The sequence below is a fragment of the Quercus lobata genome, chromosome 1 (genome assembly GCF_001633185.2).
Source record: "Quercus lobata isolate SW786 chromosome 1, ValleyOak3.0 Primary Assembly, whole genome shotgun sequence".
Lineage (NCBI taxonomy): Eukaryota > Viridiplantae > Streptophyta > Magnoliopsida > Fagales > Fagaceae > Quercus > Quercus lobata.
Window position 1 is genome coordinate 4364848 of NC_044904.1, and position 17364 is coordinate 4382211.

Sequence of the window (17364 nt, forward strand, 5' to 3'; positions counted from 1 at the left end):
TGGACAGAACCAAGGCCTTGCATGGTCCTCGGACTCAAGCCTATGGGGAAACCAAGTACATAAAAAGATCATAAGTTTTGGACAGAACCAAGGCCTTGCATGGTCCTCGGACTCAAGCCTATGGGGAAACCAAGTACATAAAAAGATCATAAGTTTTGGACAGAACCAAGGCCTTGCATGGTCCACGGACTCAAGCCTATGGGGAAACCAAGTACATAAAAAGATCATAAGTTTTGGACAGAACCAAGGCCTTGCATGGTCCTCGGACTCAAGCCTATGGGGAAACCAAGTACATAAAAAGATCATAAGTTTTGGACAGAACCAAGGCCTTGCATGGTCCTCGGACTCAAGCCTATGGGGAAACCAAGTACATAAAAAGATCATAAGTTTTGGACAGAACCAAGGCCTTGCATGGTCCTCGGACTCAAGCCTATGGGAAAACCAAGTACATAAAAAGAACTACTATGGCACACAAACCTCAAGATCCATCCGAAGAGAACTCCTCGTTAACAGTTGGGTCAATCCCTTAATTGCACGGGTTCCCCGGTCTACCCTCGGATCCCCCGTGCCAAAGGGAATAATGCGATACGGTACAGCATATTACCCGAAAGCACAAAGTCCTTCGCTACTCGACTATCATCTCGGACGAATTGTTTAGAGTTTATCGTTCTCGGGAATTGGTTTAGCGTGCATCGCGCAACACTCAACAGCTATCCCGGTTAGTTCCATGAATTTAATCTATTGAGGATTACCATCGTTATACTTGATAATATTTGCGAGTTTAAACTAATAGGGATTTGTGTTAAAGTATTCTTCTGCCCAGAATATTGTTGAAGGCAGGCTTAGACTTAATATTCAGGCCCAAAGTAGTTGTTGCAAAAAAAGTATGTATAAAGAAATAAACACATCTTTTATTAAGACAAAAGAACAGCACAGTGTACAATAAAAAGCTGAAACAAGCTTACATTAGAGTTAACTGCGTAAGCAAAAAAAAAGTACAAAAGAGTGAAGATAAAGCCGAGGAGATAGCTCAGAGGAGAGATTGGCTACTGTTCCAAGATGCCGTCTAAGGAAACTATTCCTCGACGCTTCTACATGCCCATAACTCAGGCAGCCAAAGAACCTGACCTCAGGCTAACACCATCTACAGAAAAGGTACAGGGAGCCGGAAGTTGGGAAGCCCCCGCAAAAATTTGCCTGCTACAAGGCAGACGGCGCTGATGGCGGAAATTCCTTCTTCGGACATACCAAAAATCTGGCATGACCAAAACCTGCTTCGGATTTTGACTAAAAGGGGAAGGAACCCCATCTTCCTCCTGTCAAAACGGAGGACTGGCTCGAATCTGTGCCATCCTTGTCCATACCGTATCACCTTGAGGATTCGGTGCCTCTGAAGCGCGCGGAGACCTTCCACCCCCATCCACGCCTCAAACATCTTGCTTTAAGGCAGTGGCACTAGAAAGAGAGATCGCGGATATGGAAGAAATATGGTTCCGAAGAGAACAGGAGAGTTCATGTGCAAGTGAAGTGATCCCCTATCCTATTTATACCCAGAAGTGAACCGGTGGCATTTAATTCGTGCAAGTTTCCAAGGAATGCTACGGACGAAGCAGACTTGGCTCAATTTCCAACTTCATCCTCAACCGTAGGATTTGAAGATCCTCGAGAAGGCGCACCTCGAACACTGGGACGCCAAAAAGTTCCGCGTGACCAAAGACTATGGAAATGCCTCTTAATTTGTGGGCCTGGTAAATTCGCGGCCCAGGCCTGTTCTGCATGGAAGCTCACGGACTGTGGCCCACACCAAGGAATAACCGTTGCCGAGGACAACTTCCTGCTCGGCAGCTTGTGAGACACCTGAGGAAAGACCAAGTGCATAAAAAAAAAATAAAAAAAAAATTCTGGACAGAACCAAGGCCTTGTATGGTCCTCGGACTCAAGCCTATGGGGAAACCAAGTACAAAAATATTTATTATTACGAGTTCTGGACAGAATCAAGGCCTTGTATGGTCCTCGGACTCAAGCCTATGGGGAAACCAAGTACAAAAATATTTATTATTATGAGTTCTGGACAGAGCCAAGGCCTTGCATGGTCCTCGGACCCAAGCCAATGGGGAAATCAACTACTCGGATAAGAAAAGGTTTGGATTTCATAAGGTGGGTTACTTGATAAAAATGTCAGATCACATGACCCACGGCTTAAACACCATAAAAGGTTAAGGACAACAAATTGTAAGGAAGGTGGTGGAACGCCCCAGTATTCAATGGCCTAAAAGGGCTGTTCATTTAGTGGGTGGTATGTCTTCAAATGGTTACTCCTCACACGGCATCAAGCCTTCGTTTCTCTCCTCAGCTAACAGGGGGTAAGTATTACTTTTTACTGGTCTGCCTTATTGTGCCAAGCACTTCTATTAAAGTTATGGCCACATCTTTTTATTATTAAGTATTTTGGTCTTAGTCGTCATTGATTTAGATGCGATATTATTGAGTCGAGCAGCACTTGCAAATTTATAAAAACAAAGAGACAGAATATGCGAAATGAAATGACAACAATTTTTTATTAATATGAAAAATTATTACAATGTACAAAAAGGGGCCTCAACAAGCCTAAACAAAAGAGGGGCTGCCGAGGCAGCACTAACATCCGTAGTACAGATAAGTAAACGGTCAGTCGCCTTTTAAACTCATTTTCAAAGTCTCTCCAATCTCTGCCCTATTGTTGCTCATATTAAGAGAAGGACCCACTTCAAAAAAAAAAAAGAAGTGAAGAAGAAGGAAATAGTAAGGAAGAAATCAATGAAGAAGATGGAGGAGATGAATGAAGAAGATGGAGGACATGAGTAAGAGAAGGAGGAGAAGAAGAGGGGAAGAGATGAAAAGACAAAGAGAGGAGCAAAAGAGGGAAAAGAACAACACCAGGGCGGAGCTGGTGCTGGGAAGACTAGGAGAGGAAGGCGGGGGAGGGCACCAGTGAACAAAGAGAGGGAGAAGCAGAAGCACTTAGCCTCTGCCTCAGCCCTGACTCCTAACACACTGGTGCCGTGTTAGGTATGCTCGTGAGGAGCCAGGTGGTGCTGACATTGGGTATTCTCGACTCAGTCACGCCGAAAGTTTGACGTGACGAGCCCCTGCTTCGAATTTTGGCTGAAAGAGAGGCGGGACATATCTTAAGTCTGCGCCATCCTTGCCCTGACCGAGCCATTTCAAGTTTTATCAGAACATGGTGTTTTGAGGAGGGGCATGATTCCTTCATCATTCGTTATGGTAGACGTATAATGATATGGTGTATAACAATCGGGTTAAGCAAATGCTAAAGGAGGCTATGGGTTTCAGATCTCAGAAGGATGGAAAGGGGTCTGCACGAAAGTGATGGCCTCCTGCTTGCCTTCTTATAAGAAGAGCAAAACGGGGGGTATTAAATGCATTCAAATTTCCAAAAGAATCTTAAGAAAAAAGAGGTGTCCGTTCCACTTCCCCACCTTTTCAGATGAGTCGCCGGACATAAATGAGCCTCGTAAAGGGGAGTCATTAAGGGCGCGTCTGGGACAGCCAAGCGGCAGGAGTAGATCACGAGCAGATTAAAGGGAATTCCTTGAAGACCGGCTAACTTCCTGGACAGGTGGAAAACTGCCCACATTAATGCGGGGCTGAACTAAATAAGCCATACTAAAGGCCCGGGTTTACCAAAACCCTCATTTCCAACCCAGAAGTCGGATAGCAGGGTTTTGAGGGGCTATTGTGGGGCCCAAATAATTTATGGGCCAGGCCCATTCGCCCTTAGAGAGTCCGAAGGCCCGAGCCAAGGAGAACTACGACCCAAGCTCTACAATACAGAGCACCTAACAGTTTTGTGATGTAGCCGAGGACAACTCAGTCCTCGGCAGATCCAAAACCCCACCAGAAGAAGAAGGGTAAAACTGGTATAGGGCCAAACTTAAAAGAGAATCAAGGAATATCCGGGACAGCTGCTTTCATTGCCATTCAATGCGCTGCCCCTGACAGAGCCGTACTCTCTAGCTTTATCAACCATCTCCAACAATTCCGGGATTGGACTGATGGGACAAATGTCAGTTTTGTAAAGATTGACCCTACACGTGGACGAAGGACAGCGAATGCAGGCTAGTATAAAAGAAGAAGCAAATGAATCTGATGGGGGGGCGATCTCCAAAAAAGAAAGACTCCATAGGGGGAAACACCCTAATAACATGTGCAGACCATAAAAGGACCCGCCGTCGGGTAACCTGGGAAGTCCTTAATGGTCCTCGGACCAAGTCCTCGGAGCCCAATCACAGTGGACGCCACGCTTTACGGCTTAAATGGTCAAACCCAACTCTTTTCTTTTACTGGAATCCCTCTAAAATCGAGCCCGGAACATCGCCCCGTGACCAACGGCTAGCTTTTCAAGCCCACTCTCTACAAATCATATTGTGAGGGATCTTTCATGCGCGAGCCCAACATCCTTATTGGGCCGCTAGAGAATTGTGTCCTTACACCTTCAAATTAATCTATTTTTAAGGCTTAAATTATAAGATTAAAATGTAAAATTAGTAACAAACAGTTTTCTCTCCCACCTTCACATTTCTCTTTTACATTAGTTGTCAAATACTAATATAATTTCTTCTTTTTGAAAAAAAAAAAAAAATTGGCTTTTTTTTCTACAAATGTGTCTTTTTTTCATCACTAAACTCTTTTTATTTTTTTTTTCATTTTCATATTTATCTCTCGTATTAGCAGTCAAGTATTAATATAATTTTTTCTTCAAATAAAAAATAAAATAAAATTGCCATAAATAAAATGTGTTAATAAGTAAATTCGGAAAATAGAAGAGCGCATGCTGCTCAGAGGGCTGTGAGACTAAATTGTTAGAGGATTAAAAAAAAAAAAGTTTTTTTTTTTTTTAGTTTGTTTGTACTTTGTGGTTGTTGATGGCGACACGTACGTGGGACCAGATATTATGAATTTATTAGGCGTCACTGTATTTGACCAATTCAGAGGAAATGGAGGATGCAGGCTTGCGGCAGCCGCTAAAAGAATTTTGTTCGGTAAAGCATAAATTACATAATTTTTTTTTTTTTTAGCCTTTAGATAATTAGGATCGATTTAATATTATTAATTTCATTCTATTCCGGTCAGAAAATACTATGTCAGTAAACAAACTTGAACAATAACCCACCTTATTCCACTTCAAAAAAAATTTCGGGTTATTCCAGTTTATTTCAGGTGTTTCAGTAAATACCGGCCCAAATTCAAGATTTGGCCGATATGAAGTTTGTGCTTAAAAAAAAAAAGAAATTTGTTCTTAAAACCAAAACAAATTTGTATTTGTAAACCAAAAAACCTCAAAAGGAAAAAAATTTGAAAAGAAAAGAAATGAACAAAGGTACTTGTATAGTTAAAAAGAAAATTGTATTGAGAAATTTGAGACTCAAAACTTGAAAAGAGGGACTATTGCACTGGTACTGGTAGAAGACATAGAGGTTATGAATAATGAGGAAGACAAAACTTAAATGTAAAAGTGTAGATAAAGATGTGACAAAACAATGCAGATGGTAAAACATAGATGTAAAAGTGTAGATGAAGTTGTGACAAAATTTAAAAATATAAACCATAAAAATCAAAGAGACAGAAGATATGTGTAATTAAGAATAAACAATAAAAAATAATTAAAAATGAGAAGTAAGTAATATATGTCCGGTGAGGAAAAATAATACTCTAATAAAAAATAATAAAAGGTTGAAAATTGTATTGTATTGTGCAGTGTGCTTAGTAAGGAATTAAGCCACTGTCCAACCTGTAGTAATTTTATTATAATATTTTTTTTAAGTTTTTTTTTTTGTTTGAAAGGCTTTAATATATTGTTAAATTGTTTAAATTATGAATCAAAATTTAATTTTATTGGCTAAAAAAAAATTAAAGTGATCCAAAAATGTTTTTTTTAAAGGTAAATAAATATAAAATTTTAAGTTATTATATATATATATATATATATATATATATTTTTTTTTTATTTATTTTTTTTTTCAGGTCAGGTGGTCCTGGGAAGCTGGGACCACCTGGCCATAAGGTGGCGCCGCCATGGGAGGATGAAACATAATGTTTTTCCTATAATACGCAAAGCCAATTAATTCAATAGCCAAAACCAAAACGCAATAAGCATAAAAATCTGAAAGAAGAAAGAGAAAGATGAGCGGTGGAGCTGGGAAGATTGTGTGTGTAACTGGTGCCTCTGGTTACATAGCTTCATGGCTTGTCAAGCTTCTTCTCAACCGTGGTTACACAGTCAAGGCCTCTGTTCGTGACCCCAGTTAGTACTCTCACTGTCACTATCACTATCACTATCACACTCACTCTCTTTGTTTATAATATAAAATTGGAGTCTTTGTTTTGAAAGTTATGTTTTTTTATGGCTCTGATACTTTGGAGTTGGAGAGGGGTTTTGGATTCTCTGTGTTTAATGCTCTTGCATGGTGTAAAATTATAAGCAATACCCAGTTCCAGGTTTTGGCTTATGATCGTATATTTTGGTATTTCATAAACTCTTTGATGGCTATCAGGGCTGTTTGAGATACAGATTGAGGGTCGGAATAGGGGTTTGGATTTTTTTTCCCCAATTTGATTCTTGTTTATAAGAAATACACAGTTCCTGGTTGTGCTCAAGGATATTGTTTATAAAATTGGAATCCTTGTTTTAAAGTTTTGTTTTTTATGGGTTCTGATTCTTTAGTATGGGTTAATGCTGAGGTTTTGGATACTTTGGGGAGGGCTGTCAAATGGGTGGATTTGGGCGGACATAATTGGGTTGGGAATATAAAACTCATTACTCATTAAAATTTATTTAACTAATTGCTTCTAATCCAAATCCAACCCAACCCAACCCAATTATAATGGTTAAATCCCAACCCACCCAATTATCAAAATTATCAAAATGCCCATAAACATAGTAACAGCACGGCGACAGGAAAATAGAGGAATGTCAACTGTTTGGTTGCCGAGAAAATTTAGAAAAATAAGGAAATTAATTTAATTGGGTTGATGCCCATTTAACCTAACTAATAATTGAGTGGGTTTGGGTTCAATTAGAGTAGGTGGATTTGGGCTTACTTTGTCACCCCTATTTGTGATTAACATTATTGCTTTGGATCAAAATTATAAGCAATACCCAGTTCCAGTTTGTGGATAACAATCATACATTTTCGGTTTTTTCATAAAGTCTTTGATTGTTATCAGATATTTTGTTTAAAATTTTTTTTTTTGGGGGAAGGGGTGTTGGGAGTTGATTGAAACGTCAATATTAATTGCTAGATTAATGGATTGAAAGGGCATAAACTCATGGAGATGGTTGTTCTAAATTTAAGTGATTAGATTATTTGTTGATTGTACATGCCCATTTCAGTTAATATGCATTTTGATCAATGTCTGAAGTGGAAATTGATGGTTAGAACTCTGGAATTAATTATTAATACTTGATTATACATGCTTGATTTCAATGTCATATAGTATGTTTCTTCATCTTGAAAATTGGCAAAGTAATATATAGGGTCCGTTTAGATAGAACTTATTTTGCTGAAACTGAAAATTGAAAACTGAAAACACTGTAGCAAAATAATTTTTAAATGTGTAAATAGTGCTGTGGGACCCATTTTTAATGAAAAAGTGGTTAAAAAGTGAAGTTTGTGGGATCTGTGAACAGTGCACGGGTGCACTATTCACGGGAGAAAAGTCAAATGTTGTGGCTTAAAAAAAAAAAAAAACAGAACGAAACGTGATTTTAAAACGCAGACGCGCAAAAAGTCGGATCCAAACCGCACCATAATAAAGAAAATGAAGGAGAAGAAATTGGAATTAGTGCCTGTTTGGTAATGTGGTTTCAAACCGCAATTTACCTAGTACAATTTTTTTAAACTACAGTTTTTTCTTAGGACAACTTTTTCAAACATCCCAAATTTGAAAAAGTTGAAAAGTAAGTTGAACCAAACAGGTACTAAGTATTATATGGAAACCCAAATAGAGGAATTTTTGTCCATCTAAATGATTGGAAATTTTTTTGTAAAAAAATCAAATAAACATTTCAAATAAATCTGATGAAGACTACAGTGACTGAGTAATTACACTCTCTGTAAATTACTTCAGAGCTGTATTTGGACCTTGAAGGGATGATTAAAATTGAATCATCGTCGTTTCCTATATGATTTTTCATAACCAAAGCTCTGAACGAATCATCAGATAATTTGGGATTTAGAATAACATGTCCTTTGGTGTATGGTAGTGCTCTTTGTAGTCGTGGCACTCTAAGGTGGCGTTTGGATCCAGTTGAAAACTCACGCATCTGGCGTTTCAGTGTTTTTTTTTTTTTTTTTTTTTTTTAATTTAATCCAGCACCTCCCATGAACAGTGCATTTAGGTCAATGAACAGTAACCGGCCAATGGACAGTAACTTTTTTATTATTTTTTTTATTGTTTTTAGTTTTCAGCAAAATAAACGGTATCCAAACGGACCCTAAATGGATGTTGTAATTATGTAAGATTTTAGCTGTAATTTTTCTTTTTTGTTGCTGTTTTTTTATAAGTAATGTAAGAAATTTTATTAGAAAGACCAACCAAGTACACTGGACTTTTCTGTTGCTGTTAACAGTCTTGGGAATAAAAATGCAAATATTTATGAGATAATGCACAATATGTATATGTAATATTGTTTTTGTCAATGTGCTCATAAAAGAGAACTATACAAATTTGGATTATATGTTAGATTGTCTAAAAACTGCCCTTAAATTTCATACTGCACTCTCATACATTAGGGAAATGAAAATGCTATTCTGTCCTTTGTTTTGCATGTCTATTTATTGTTACTGGATGACTCTTCCGTTTCATTCTGATTTTCTATAAATGAGTCATTGGGATTGTTACCCTTTTCCGGAGGTCAACTTTATAGTTAAGATACGGATGGATATACTAATCAAGTTCACTTCTACCTCCTGCAGATGATCCAAAGAAAACAAACCACTTACAAGTACTTGATGGGGCCAAGGAGAGACTTCACCTATTCAAAGCAAATCTACTGGAAGAAGGTTCTTTTGATTCTGCTGTTGAGGGCTGTGATGGGGTTTTCCACACTGCATCTCCCTTCTATAATAACATCAAGGACGCAGAGGTTCATCCCATTTTACTATTTTTTTAAATGTTTAATAATTGTAAATGTTTAAATTATGATTCATTGATGGAGTTGGTTAAAGAATTTATCTGTACACTTTTCTTCTGAAAAATTCAACAAGCTTTTTAGAAAATTCCACAATGGGTCTTTTTCTCTATTTATCAAGAGATGAGAAGCACGTAATAGGAATCTCAGAGTTGATTTACCCGCACTATTCTTTGTTCTGAGTCTGGCTTCTTGTACCATTGCCAACACTAAACTAACCAAGTTAATTACTTAAGCAGACTTTTTTGGACTTGAAAGTTAAAATTGCAGCCTATTGCCTTTTTCTTTTTAAATTCAACTTTAGGGTGAGGTCTCGGGTTCAAAACCCACCTGTCGTTATGTGGCTTACCAATGAAAAAAAGTTAGGGTTAATTGCACTTTGCCCCCAATAACTATGGTGTGTTTGTAATGTACCCCCAAGCTTTAATTGTAATATATTTTACTTGAGCCTCTATGTGCACTTTCAAAGGTGCCTGGATAAGGATGGTGAGTAGAAAATATAAAGCACACTTCTGAAAAGTGATGTATCCCCCTTCATAACGACACTACAATTTTATAAATATATATATTTTTTTATTTTTTTATTACACTTATCATTTTCTTCCTTCTTTACCACCAACTATATTGTCAGTAGTGATTTAGGCAGGACCTGCTAAGAAAACCTGGTGAAGTGTGAATCTACCCCAAACTCAACTTTTGAGAAGTGGAGGCATAATTCATGAAATGGCATTAGTATTACAAAAGAGTCTCTTTGGATAAATCATAGATGTCGGTCCTCTGGAAACCATAATTATGGTGGTTATTGCTTTGGAGATCGTAAGGCAATATTCTTTAGAATAGGATTGGTTTTGAAAGAAAAGAATCTGATGCCTTAAGCCCTTCTAGTCCTGATCTGTGGTGATGCCTGGCCACAGATTATAATTGAGAGAAGTTTTTATTCAATATCTATCCAGAATGGACCAGAATCTTTTAAACAAAACAGTAATCCCAATAATTTCCAATTGACAAAGTCATAACCTTGTGAAGCACAGCTTGTAACTGCCTGTTTCACAATTTTTAATTTTAATAATGTTAACTGTGTTGCTATTGCTACCTGAATATTGTTTTCTTGTTCCTATAAGCACTATCAAAACGCTGCCTGGAATTGTGGGTTGGTGTCCTACTTAAAAAACCTGATGGTAGTATTTTAGTTAGTCTTTGAATATTATATTATAACAGTATTCTAAATTACTTATCAAAAATAAAATAAAATATTATAACAGTATTCTAAGTTTTTTTATGAACAGTGAATGGTCATATGATTTTGTTGCCTTAGCTAATGTTAGTGGTGCTCTCCCCCCACCCAACAAAAAGAATAAGAATATGACTTAACTTTGCTCTCATCATTCAGGCAGAATTACTTGAACCTGCTGTGAAGGGTACACTTAATGTTCTTAATTCGTGTGCGAAATTTCCATCTGTTAAGCGGGTAGTCGTGACATCCTCTATGGCTGCAGTTTTACACAGTAAAAAAGCTCGAACTCCTGATGTAGTTGTTGATGAGACTTGGTTTTCTGATCCAGACGTTTGTAAGGAAGCAAAGGTATGTAGGGGCTTTACTCTTCACGCATTTTTGAAAATAAAGATGGTGATACATATAAATCATGGCCCATAATATTGCAGTGATTCCAGTGCAAACTAGGTTACTAGAACTACTTTTCAGATTCCCTTTTTGGAATTTTCATAGATTAAAAACAATGGTGATTTGCCTTGTTATTTTATTTACTATGTACTATGTACTAATTGAGATGGTCTATGCATCCAGTAAGCATCAATATCTCTGGGACTGTGCAGGTTACTTTGATGAGTGCCACTATTTCTAATCCCTAATTGTTGAGAACATTGAAACTGATAATTTGAACTTTTAGTTTTAGCAATCCTACTGTTAAAAACTTAAAATATTATAAAGTAATGGGAGCTTGTCTTCTATTAAGTTAGAACCATAAAGTAATGAGGGCTTGTCAGGCTATTAGTGCTTGCCATAGATTAATCTTCATATCATTTCTTTTACGTGACTTACATATGTTATTTCTTTTTTACAGAAAAGAGGGGGGGTGGGGTTTGGGGCATTTTCTTTTTTTTGGACGTTCATAAAATGGAATATGGTGCTTGAAAGTTGGAGTGGAGTATGGTCCATCATGAATCCTACCATTTCTTATGATTGTAGCAATTTTTGCAAAAGGATTTGGAGCATCAAAAGCAATAATCCTGTGTCCCAAAATGTTTGTCTACTGTAAGAAATCCAAAATTTAAGGGGTAATTATTTATGACATTTTCTTTGAAATAAAAAGTAATTAGTAATTAGCCTCCTTTTTCAAAACTTTAAACTAAAAAAAATCAATTTAAAATGGGTGTTGAGTTTTCAAGATAAGGTCAAAGAAGGAAATATTTTAAAATTGTGTCCGTTGGCTTTTTTAAAATGGACAATGTTTTGGGACGTCCCAAAATGGAATAATGGATAAACAAATTTGGAACAGAGAGTATTTATATAACAGCCTTTTAGTGAATTAAGAGATACTTTATGATTGAAGCCGAATGATTTTACATTAAAAGTTATGCATAGCAACTAGATCTATAAATATCGAGTCTTGCTTCTGTTCATGACCTCATTATTTTGATAGCTGATCTTTTTGAATATGTTGTAAGAAAACATGGAACACTGGTTTATAAAATTAATAATATATAGATTCTTTTACAATTAGGTGTGAAAGTATTTATTTTTCTAAAACTTGCATGAGCTCACTCTCTAGAATTAATCTGAAACTTGGGATATGCTCTATTGCTACTGCTCCCACATAATTACACGGGTAATTTGGCCCATTCAATGTTTTATTGCAATATCACACTTAAGATTTCCTTGTCCATCCAAGTGATTTTGACCAGCGCCATGTAATTTAAGTGATCCTGCATCCATCATTGTTATGCAGATTTAGCTCATCAAACATGTGGTTAATTTGTTCTCTTAATGAGAGATTTATGATAACTTATAAGTCTGGGAACCATGCTACTAATGGCTATTAATGTTTTTGGGTATCCTGTTGAATGGTTTTCCAGCAATGGTATTCGCTTTCAAAGACGTTGGCTGAAGAAAATGCCTGGAAGTTTGCAAAAGAGAAGGGTATTGACATAGTTACAATTAACCCAGCAATGGTGATTGGTCCTCTCTTACAGCCAACGCTTAACACAAGTGCTGCTACGATTTTGAACTTAATAAATGGTATTGTGTGTGTGTGTGTGTGTTTTTTTTTCCTCTTAAGTTTTGTACTGATCCTGGTTTCTGATTTATCTCAATAAGTATTTTGACCAACAATTTTTTGGGAAGATGGTTTAAAATGTTAATCCAAACTGTATTTGATAACTCATTTAAGATTGTGAACAGATCTCTTCTACTAAAAGGGGATGTTAAGCTATGATGTGCGGATGCGGTGACATGTGAGCGACGCCACTGCCCGTGCGTCAGTGCCGCGGCTGAGGTTTATTATTTATTATTTATTTTTTTTTACGGATTCGCGCCGATTCCCGCCGAACCGGGCCAATTCGGTCAGAATCGAATCATATCGGCCGGTGGCTAAAACTGACCAAAACGGCCAAAACAGGCCAAAATCAGCCTTGAATCATGCCGGAACAGCCGAAATCGGCTTTGAATGAGGCCCAAACATCCTAAATCTGTCCTTCCTCTATTTTATTTTGAATATTTGTTACTTCTTTTGTGTTTTCTTTTTTGTCTTGTGTTTCTTGCCTTTTTCTTTCTTTGCTTTGTGAACCAAGGACATATAATGTGTTTTTTAAGAATATTTTAATAGTAAACATATATAGAAAATATAAATAATAATTTTTTAATTGCTGCACTCCACACCCTACATTTTCAAAAATTGTCGAGTCCCGCACCCGCACTTGCACCCGAATCCGGAAACACACCCATGCTTCATAGATGTTAAGTAAGCAGTTGATGCTAGCCAATTTTGTCCCGTTCATCTTTTGTACAAAAGCCATTCCTGCTCTACTTTGTTGGATTTCAATGATAGTTATTCATTTTCCCTATGTTGTTGCTATCTTAGTACACACCTAGGGTACCTAGTGTATTGAGAAGCTCCTTTTTTTTCTTTTCCTTCCCCCTAATAAAACTTTATTATTCATCAGAAAAAGATTTCTTTATTTGATGCAGGAGCTCAAACATTTCCCAATGTAACATTTGGATGGGTTAATGTCAAAGATGTTGCCAATGCACATATTCAAGCATATGAAATTCCTACAGCTAGTGGAAGATATTGTTTGGTTGAGAGAGTTATACACCATTCTGAAGTTGTGAGGGTTTTACGTGAACTTTATCCCACTTTACAACTTCCAGAGAAGTAAGTCTTTATTTCCCTTTATCGTCAAGATATAATATTTTAGTAATACTCACCATTAGCAGTAATAGCTCCAACTGCGCATATCTGTTCATATGATGTGGTTCGATGATTTTACACATTGACTCATTATGTATTGTCTTTCAGTGATTCCACACATTGTTTAGTTGTGTTTTTTGATTGTCTTGTTGGACCAAAAAAAAAAAAAAAAAGTTAAATTATATCTAGGGATGGCAAAATGTCCTTGCCCCATCTACCCTGCAGATACACACACATGCACGCACATATCCTATTACCATACCCAAAACACTCCTCTCTCTCTCTTAGTACTCTCATTGCTGCCCCTCCCCCTTCTCTTTCACTCATCAGTGTTGCCACTAGCAGCACGCACATATCCTATTACCATACCCAAAACACTCCTCTCTCTCTCTTAGTACTCTCATTGCTGCCCCTCCCCCTTCTCTCTCACTCATCAGTGTTGCCACTAGCAAAAAAATGTCTCCCTCCTGCGTCGACCAAACCAAAATTCTCCCTCTCCCCCTCCCCCCCCTTTTATATAAATTTTTTTTTTCTTGTTTTCCCCATTTTGAAGAAAGGAAGGGGCGGAGACAGGGGCACCTATGATCTGACTCTGTATCACCAACCATAATTATATCATCTCATATCAAGATTGATTAATTGAACGTTGTTACTTGTTTGACTTTTTATAAGTTATTCTGTTATTTGAACATTCTCAATCTTCATTCTACATTCACTCTGTCAACTGCAAAAATAAGAACACAATCATATTTGATAGTAAAACAAGAGGGGAAAGGGTGGTTGCAGGATGGAGCATGATATTTATGAAGATTGTTGGTGTATTTTAATACTAGCCAAGTTAGTGTGCATTTGGACAATAGGTTTCATGAATTCATAACTATGTCGGTACTAAATATATGGGAGCATTACAATTAAAAGTTACTACCATATCCTGCTCCAGGAAAGTAAAAAAGAAATAGAGAGAGAGAATTCGATTTGTTTAAAATTACTAATTGAAGACTGCACTAGATGGGGATAGAAACTATATGACATTTCACAAAAAAAAATTGTCCAGTGAAACTACTTTCCATCTGACCAAAAATGATGAGAATTTATCTAGAGACCCATCTTAGTCCCTTCCTTTACCCAACCAAACATGTATTTTAATACTAACCAAGTTTTAGTATGCATTTGGACAATAGGTTTCAAGAATTCAAACTCCTTGAAGATAACTCATAAAACCAAAATTTGGGCTTGTTTCCAAATTCCAACTACTCTACTCTTTACAGTTTGTTGTTTATTATTTTTAGTTGTTTATCTACATAAACATTAACATTTTCCTTTTTCTTTTCCAAATAACTTTTAACAGGTGTGCAGATGATAAGCCATTTGTGCCAACATTTCAGGTGTCCAAAGAAAGGACAAGAAGCTTGGGTATTGAATACATTCCTTTTGAGGTGAGCCTCAAGGAAACTGTTGAAAGCTTGAAGGAAAAGAAGTTTATCAGTTTTTGAGTATTGGTAGCACCCTGAAGTTCCTGCCAAGTAATAAACAATGGTGAGGCATGTTGCCTAGAACCATTCTTTGGTTGGTGTTTTGGTTTTAGGAGTCTTCAGCTTGATGGTGTATTTCTCTTTATATCTATGCATGCACTATGTAGGTTAGTAACTTCAGTCCCAGACTTTTTCCTATCCAATAAGAGGAAATGCTATGCATTTCTTTTCTGTTTAGATGAAGACATGAAGTATTTACCACTTTCAAAATTATAAGTGCTGTGTGATGCTTACTTTGATGTGAATTGGAGAATGATTATGGGGAAGACTATGTACTACTTAATAATGATCGTTGATGCCATGATGGTAATTAATCTCCTTGTCAATGTTGCCACTGGCATTATCATGATTGTGAATTAGTGTCTCAACTTTCATTCAAGACATTGCCAACCTTTCTATTTGAAATAGACCTATTCATGGTTCAAATTAAATAATTATAAATTTTTTGGGTACATAAACTGTCACGTCATTTGAAATTTAAACAATATTATACTTTGGTCATAGTTAGATCCGAAAAATAAAATTTTAATTGTGAGTGTATATATATGTGCTTGTACTTTGCATACAAAAAAGGCATAAGCTGGGACAGTATTTTAATTGAAGGTTAGTTTCATTTCCACTGGAATGGTTAAACTTATTAGAAATTAGCTAGACACCTTAAACTTTATAATTAAGTTAAAAATTCATTATAAGATTGAATTGTAAGTAAAGGGCAACTAACACTCTCGGTCACTGGAATTTGATATAGATTTGATTTTGGTCCCGTAAATTAAACAGTTCGGATTTGATCAATGAAATTTAAGAAATGGAACTTGGTTCAATTTTAGTTCCTTCAATTTATGGTTGGTTGAATTTGGTTCTTAAATAATGAGGTACCTTGTAGAAAATGTGACGAAGAAGATAGTTTTATATTATTAGAACATATATTATTTATTATTAAGTATAAATAATAATAATAATAAGGGTAAATTACATAAATGGTCTCTATCCTTTATACCAGATTTCAATTTAGTCCTTAACCTTATAATTGTGTCAAGTTAGTCCATAACCTTTTAATGTCATGTTAATTTAATCCCTGCCATTGTTTATTAGATGGAAAAGTCTGATATGTCAAACAGCTTAAATAAATAAATAAAAAAAAAAAAATTTGTTGCCACATCAATTACCACTTGGACTAACATATCAGCATTTGTAATTTTATTTTATGAATTATCAGCATAATTTTAAATTAAAAAAAAAAAAGAAAAAAGAAAAATAATAAGTGAATCCCTAACTTGCGTCTATCAATAACAAAAAATCCCTTTCCTCAATAAACAACAAAAATCCCTAACTCACAGTCACGATTGCTTCACGTTTGGTCCTTTAGAGAGAAAGGTGAAGCACTACATGGCTAGAAATTATACCAAAGGTGATGACTGATGGCAACGACTGGATTTGAGGATTGACAAATTCGCCAATCTGAGGGCCGATGGAGTCGTCGATCTGCTGGTAATATCTCTCTCTTTCGGTATTGTCTTCCTCGTAGGCTTTTATCTCTTGTTTGTTTGGAAAGGACCAAAAAGCGAACGTTCAATTTGAGCTGGTATTGACTTTTGGTGTAGTTTTAGGCAAATTTATATTTTTGTTTTCCTTTTCATTTACCTTTAACGTTCCCTTTTAGTTGTATAGATTTTTTGGGTACAAGGAGATAATGGCAGGGACAAAATGAACATGCCATTGAAAGGATAGAGACTAAATTGACACAATTGAAAGGTTAGAGACTAAATTGAAATATAATGTAAAGGATAGGGACCAAATATGTAATATACCCTAATAATAATAACAATAAGCTAGAGTTGGATCCTAAAAGGTTGTGGATATGATAAAAATGAATTTTGTAAAATGAAAGAGTCCTCACAACAGAGAGAGAGAGAGAGAGAGAGAGAGAGAGAGAGAAGAAATATTAGTTTACTATCCCAAAAGCATAGCTCAGATTATGTAAAAGATTATGGTGGTATAAAATGATGGCAATGGCTGTCAACGATGCCAAATGATAGAATTAATTAGTAGGGAATTGATATTGAATTATTGATGGAACAATAGGAAGAGAATGATAAATTAAGTAGAAACATTGGTAACAAGATTCTCTCCGCTCTACTATAAAGGAAAAGTCCATTTAACATTTGAAATTTTATTTTTCAGATCAAACTATGTCCAAAGTATACTATTGTTT

At 36.3% G+C, this 17364-nt stretch overlaps 1 protein-coding gene across 1 annotated transcript; it reads left to right on the plus strand.

Annotated features, from left to right (window-relative positions):
• Positions 1–6115: 6115 nt before the first annotated feature.
• LOC115975195 (cinnamoyl-CoA reductase 1-like) lies at positions 6116–15478 on the plus strand. The gene is made up of 6 exons (XM_031095897.1): positions 6116–6304; positions 8979–9148; positions 10584–10775; positions 12287–12449; positions 13398–13584; positions 14969–15478. The coding sequence occupies exons 1-6, from the start codon at positions 6184–6186 to the stop codon at positions 15111–15113; spliced, it is 978 nt and encodes a 325-aa protein (XP_030951757.1). The 5' UTR covers positions 6116–6183; the 3' UTR covers positions 15114–15478.
• The last annotated feature ends 1886 nt before the right edge of the window (positions 15479–17364 follow it).